This window comes from Molothrus aeneus, chromosome 2, assembly GCF_037042795.1.
Source record: "Molothrus aeneus isolate 106 chromosome 2, BPBGC_Maene_1.0, whole genome shotgun sequence".
Lineage (NCBI taxonomy): Eukaryota > Metazoa > Chordata > Aves > Passeriformes > Icteridae > Molothrus > Molothrus aeneus.
In genome coordinates, this window is record NC_089647.1 from 115975969 (window position 1) to 115982641 (window position 6673).

Here is a 6673-nt window from a genome sequence, read left to right on the forward strand (position 1 = left end):
GGCAGACTCTCCACAGCACTGACCCCATTCATCAGCTCCCCCAGTGCTGTTTCCATGTCCTTCCCAACAACCTTCCCCAGGGTGAGCCCCTATTTCAAGCCATGCCACAAATGTTCAGCCACAGCTACAGAAACTCAGGGCGGCTTCAGCATCTTCTTCCCTCAGGGCTGTGCCTCCCCAGCCAAAACACTCGCACCATCTCCACGAGAAGGAAGAAATTTATTGTTTCCATGTGACAGGTTTCCCTGGGAACCACCAAGACAGTTCTCTAGACAGTCTCTCTCATGATTTTGGTGAGTTTCTGGATCTTGGACCTTGTTGACATGTCCACATACTTCTCCCCAATATTGACAATCATGCCACCAAGGATCGCTGGGTCAGTCTAAGGAAGGAATATTAAACAGAAAGTTGATTAGCAGTAGTTTGTTACCATAGGACACAAGTTTTACAGTAGTAAAGAAAGAAAGAAAAAAAAAAAAAAAGCTTTTCAAAAGAGCCTTTTTTGAGATGATTTTGCTGTCATTGCATTCCAAAGTGAAGATTTTAGAAATTAAAACATCATCATGTCTATAAAAGCACAGAACTATGTAACAAAGCAACTGAATTCAACAAAATATTTTTGTTTTCATAAAAATCAGAGACACAGAAGCCCTTAGCATGAACTTAGTGACACTTATTTGCAAGCCAAGAATCCAGACCTTAGTCTCCAGTTTCAACACCTCTCCTTTGGCCAAGAACCCATTCAGAGCACTTTTCAGTTCAGTGAGGTTAGCCTCATCCAAGGGCTGAAAAAAAAGAACAGAAGAGCAGGAAAATGAAGGACTTAAAAATACTCAAATGATATAATGATAATAAATTATATAATAATAATATATACTCAAATGGTATAAATTATATAAATTTTCTTCTCAGGTCCCTTTGATGACACACTTCCACCAGGAATGCAGCACCGTGGAACAGGGATAACCCAAGGACAGCACAGGAACAACAACCACTTTGTGCCCTCCTGATTTCATGAAACATTTTCCTGTTTGGAAGAAGAACAGGGGCAGCTCTACACGCAGACCAGCCTGACTTTTGTCAGTCCCTGGGCTCAACAGAGGAAGGAAAACCTGTGAGCTGTTTAGCTGTAATGGGATGAAGAGTTTTCATTGTGCACCAGGAACTGCTGGGTATCAGCCCTCTCTTTGCTGCAATCTGTTCAGCTTGGCAGAGGTGAGACATGTCCTCACTGCTCTCACAGCAAGCACTTCAATCACAGAGAGCAGCCTTAACTGGCAGAGGTTTGTCTTTCCTCCCACTCCCTGTCTTTTCTCCCTGTGGAAACCCAGGGCACCAGGAATATTTCTGTGTCTGCTCTGGGGTGCCCTGACCCCCAGGGCAGCACTGACTCTGACCCTCATCCATGGAGAAAGTTTCCCAGACTTCAACATAGACTGGAATCCACAAAAGTGTGAAATAGATTTTTATAGAGAGCAGTGCAGGTGCATCACTGGGTGAGAAATTGAGAGTTTGGGGGTTTTAGTGTGCTGTGGATGGAAGCAAGATGGAGGGCACAGGGTGTTGTCCTGGGTTTCTTCTTCATCGTGCTTCTTCCTCCTTCTTCTCCATGGGTTTGGGTGGCATTTTGTAATTGGGCAGAAAAGTCCCCATTGCAGCTCTTTGGGATCAGTGATTGGGTTAAAAGGGAAAATAATCCAGGTGTCAGTTCTTAATTGGATAGTTCAGTCTTAAAAGTCCTTGTACCAAGAGATTGTTGGCCATTTTGTGCCTTCTAATGAAAAGCTGCAGAACTCACAGCAGTGAGACTGTTTTACTGATAACAAATAATAAACACCTGAGTCTGAACATGAAACACCATCTGGAGTGCCTTCAATCCAGACCCAGAGAAACCAACGACTGGGACCCCCACACTGCCACTCCCTGGCCTTGCTCCCACTCCCTGCTGCCCCGCTCCCAGCGCACCTGGGCCGTGGTGACCGTGCACACCACCTCCCCTCGGACGGCGCTCATGATCTTCCCGAAGGCAGAGACAATGCCCGGGGTGTAACGCAGGCGGCCGTTCTCAGCCAGCAGATCTGCAAAACATCCACACAACCGAGGGCTTCAAGCACTACTGGAGGCACATCCCAGCATCCATTCCAATGGATGGCACTGCTGGGATGTTCTCCTGAAGCCCAGAGGTCACTCACTCATCAGGTTGACGGTGATTGGGGACATCTTCTCTCTTGCCAGGGCGTCGTTCACAGCTTTTTGTTTCACTGAGCTCTTGGCGTGAGGGTTCATCACCACACTGGACAGCTTGGGGTCCTTCAGGAGGCTCTGAGGGGATACACAAAGATGTGACAAATGACAGGGGTTTTCCTGGCGTCACAAGGCCCACCTGGAGCAGCCAAGGCAGCCAACAGGGGCACTCCTGGAATGAGAACAAAGGGGCTCTGGAGCTGATGGGAAGTGAAGTGGCAGCTCCAGCCAGAGAATCAGGGAATGGTTTGGGTTGGAAGGGACCTTAAAGATTGGATGGACAGGGACACCCTTCACTACCCCAGACTGCTCCAAGCCCCATCCAACCTGTCCTTGCACACTTCCATGGGTGGAGCAGCCACAGCTGCTCTGGGCACCTTGTCCCAGGGCCTGCCCACCCTCCCAGAGAACAATTCCTTCCCAATATCCCATTTAAACACCAGGGCCACAAGCAGGCAGTGCAGGTGCCAGCAGGATGGGAGTCTCACAGGTCACAGGAGCTCAGCCCCCTCCCTACTGAGGAACAGCAAGGAACCCTCCCCACTTCCACCCCCGGGAGCCTTGGCTGGGAACAGCTTACCCAAACCCGAGTCAGCTCCTTCTCCACCTGCTCCAGCTTCTTCTGCTTGCTGGCTGCCGAGTAGAGGGCGGTGGCATAGCGCCCCTCCAGCCCGTACACCTGGATGGGCGGCTGCGGGAGCACGGGCGGGCGCTGAGCGGGCAACCCGGGCAGAGATCCCCGCCCCTGGCCTTGGCCAGCCGGGAGCCCCCCCTGCACCCTCCCCTCACCGTGACCATCCCGGCCCTGCGCCTTGAGCCCCTCACGACCCACCTGGACACCCCCGTTGACCACCCTGGGGACACCCTAGATCTCCTCATGACCTCCACCTCCTCACATTGACCAGCTTGGAGACACCTCCCGGCCCCTTCAGGACACCCCTGCCCCCTCATCTTCACCAGCTTGGAGCCCTCCCTACCCTTTCCCTCTGACATCGTCCCTGCCCCCTCACCTTGACCAGCTTGGTCACCGGTCTCGCCGCCGTCGTACTCAGCTGCCGCACCTGGGGGGGAATAAGGGGGAGAATGGCGGGGTCGGCACGGCCCTCGAGGATCGGGACGGAGGGGAAGGTCCGAGACCCCGCGCAGGGCTGGAGGGCGACAGACGCCGCTGCTCCCCCCCCAGAGCCGCCCAGGCCCCGCCGCCCCCCAGTTTCACCTTCAAGACGAGCCCCGCTGCCGCCGCCATCTTTCCCGGCTGCCCCCAGGGTCACCGCGCACTGCGCAGGCGCGCCGGGGCCCCGCCCATCCAGCGCTGATAGGGCCGCTCCTGCCGCGGGGCACGCTGGGAGCTGTAGTTCCGCGGGGCGGCGCTTTCCGGCCGGGCGCCTCCTGCCGGGCTATTGGGGAAGCGCAGCCCCCGCGCCAAGACGGGGTCCCTGTGGTGTCCCTGGGTCACCACTGTCCCTGTGCCACCACTGTCCTTGTGGGGTCGCTGTGCCACCAGTGTCCCTGTGGGGTCCCTGCGGTGTCCCTGTGCCACCGGTGTCCCTGTGGTGTCCCTGCAGTGTCCCTGTGGTGTTCCTCTGTCCCCAGTGTCCCTGTGGTGCCCTTGTGGTGTCTCTGTGCCACCACTGTCCCTCTAGTGTCCCTGTGCCACAAGTGTCCTTGTGGTGTCCCTGTGTACCCGGTGTCCCTGTGCCCACAGCATCCCTGTGCCCCCAATGTCACTGTCATTGTCCCTGTGCCCATGGTGTCCCTTTGCCCCCCACTGTCCTTGTGCCCTCAGTGTCACTATCAGTGTCCCTATCCCCCTAGTGTTCCTGTCCCCATGTTGGCCCCGTGCCCTCAGTGTCCCTGAGCCCTGGTGTCCTCCATGGACTTCTCCAGCACGGGAACTTCCCACAGGATCAGTTCTTCAGGATCAGCCTGCCCCAGTGTGGGTCCCTTTTATCCATGGGGTCATTTCTGCAGGAACTGCCCCAGTGTGGGTCCTTTATCCATGGCGTCATTCCTGCAGGAACAGCCCCAGTGTGGGTCCCTTTATCCATGGTGTCATTCCTGCAGGAACAGCCCCAGTGTGGGTCCCTTTTATCCATGGGGTCATTCCTGCAGGAACAGCCCCAGTGTGGGTCCCTTTATCCATGGGGTCATTCCTGCAGGAACTGCCCCAGTGTGGATCCTTTATCCATGGGGTCATTCCTGCAGGAACTGCCCCAGTGTGGGTCCTTTATCCATGGGGTCAGTCCTGCAGGAACTGCCCCACTGTGGGTCCTTTATCCATGGGGTCATTCCTGCAGGAACTGCCCCACTGTGGGTCCTTTATCCATGGGGTCATTCCTGCAGGAACTGCCCCAGTGTGGGTCCCTTTTATCCATGGGGTCATTCCTGCAGGAACTGCCCCACTGTGGGTCCTTTATCCATGGGGTCATTCCTGCAGGAACTGCCCCAGTGTGGGTCTCTTTTCCCATGGGATCCCAAGCCCTCCCACCAAAGCTGCTCCAGGGGGGCTCCTCTCTCCACAGGGGCTCAGATCCCTGCCAGGAGCTGCTCCAGGGTGGAATTCCCATGGGATCACACCTTTTGTGCATCCCCTGCTCTGGTGTGGGCTCCTCCAGGGGCTGCAGGTGGATCTCAGCTCCTCCATGGATCTCCAGGGGCTGCAGGTGGATATCAGCTCCTCCATGGATCTCCAGGGGCTGCAGGTGGATCTCAGCTGCTCCATGGATCTCCAGGGGCTGCAGATGGATCTCAGCTCCTCCATGGATCTCCAGGGGCTGCAGGTGGATCTCAGCTGCTCCATGGATCTCCAGGCAGCCCTGCCTCAGCCCCACCTGTCCCTCCATTCATGAGGAGCATCCCACGAGTTCTCCCAGACTCAGCACCAGCTCTGCTTCCCTCACAGACACCTCCAAAACCTGGGATTTATTTCCTCCCCATGGATGAACTCCATCCCAACACCTCCCAATCCAAAGGATCTTCCAGGTGAGACAGTGACCTTGAGCAGCTCGCTCAGATCCATGAATTACCTGGGATGGTTCCACTCATCCTATCCCTAATTCTTCCATCTTTTTTTTTATTTTTCCCCCGCAGAAAATGGATGGATGGATGGATGGATGGATGGATGGATGGATGGATGGATGTACGGATGGATGATGGATGGATGGATGGATGCATGGATGATGGATGGATGGATGGATGATGGATGATGGATGGATGGATGGATGATGGATGGATGATGGATGGATGGATGGATGGATGGATGGATGGATGGATGGATGATGGATGGATGGATGATGGATGGATGGATGGATGGATGGATGGATGGATGCATGGATGATGGATGATGGATGGATGGATGGATGATGGATGGATGGATGGATGGATGGATGGATGGATGGATGGATGGATGGATGGATGGATGATGGATGGATGGATGATGGATGGATGATGAATGGATGGATGGATGGATGGATGATGGATGGATGGATGATGGATGGATGATGGATGGATGATGGATGGATGGATGGATGGATGGATGGATGGATGGATGGATGGATGATGGATGATGGATGATGGATGGATGGATGGATGGATGGATGGATGGATGGATGGATGGATGGATGGATGATGGATGGATGATGAATGGATGGATGGATGGATGGATGATGGATGATGGATGGATGGATGATGGATGGATGGATGATGGATGGATGATGAATGGATGGATGGATGGATATATAAATGGATGGATGGATGGATGGATGGATGGATGGATGGATGGATGCATGGATGGATGGATGGATGGATGGATGGATGGATGATGGATGGATGGATGGATGGATGGATGGATGGATGGATGATGGATGGATGGATGATGGATGGATGATGGATGGATGATGGATGGATGGATGGATGGATGGATGGATGGATGGATGGATGGATGGATGGATGGATGATGGATGGATGATGGATGGATGGATGGATGGATGATAGATGGATGGATGGATGATGGATGGATGATGGATGGATGGATGGATGGATGGATGGATGGATGGATGGATGGATGGATGAATGGATGGATGATGGATGGATGGATGATGGATGGATAGATGGATGGATGGATGGATGGATGGATGGATGGATGGATGGATGGATGATGGATGGATGGGTGATGGATGGATGGATGATGGATGGATGGATGGATGGATGATGGATGGATGGATGATGGATGGATGGACGGATGGATGGGTGATGGATGGATGGATGATGGATGGATGGATGGATGGATGGATGGGTGATGGATGGATGGGTGATGGATGGATGGATGGATGGATGGATGGATGGGTGATGGATGGATGGGTGATGGATGGATGGATGGATGGATGGATGGATGGGTGATGGATGGATGGGTGATGGATGGATGGATGGA

General features: G+C 53.7%; 1 protein-coding gene across 1 annotated transcript; it reads right to left on the reverse strand.

Moving 5' to 3' along the window:
• Positions 1 to 200: 200 nt before the first annotated feature.
• ATP5PO (ATP synthase peripheral stalk subunit OSCP) lies at positions 201 to 3540 on the reverse strand. The gene is made up of 7 exons (XM_066571714.1): positions 3461 to 3540; positions 3255 to 3305; positions 2825 to 2935; positions 2193 to 2322; positions 1966 to 2078; positions 699 to 785; positions 201 to 382 (listed from the first exon to the last, which is right to left on the reverse strand). The coding sequence occupies exons 1-7, from the start codon at positions 3488 to 3490 to the stop codon at positions 269 to 271; spliced, it is 636 nt and encodes a 211-aa protein (XP_066427811.1). The 5' UTR covers positions 3491 to 3540; the 3' UTR covers positions 201 to 268.
• Positions 3541 to 6673: the final 3133 nt, after the last annotated feature.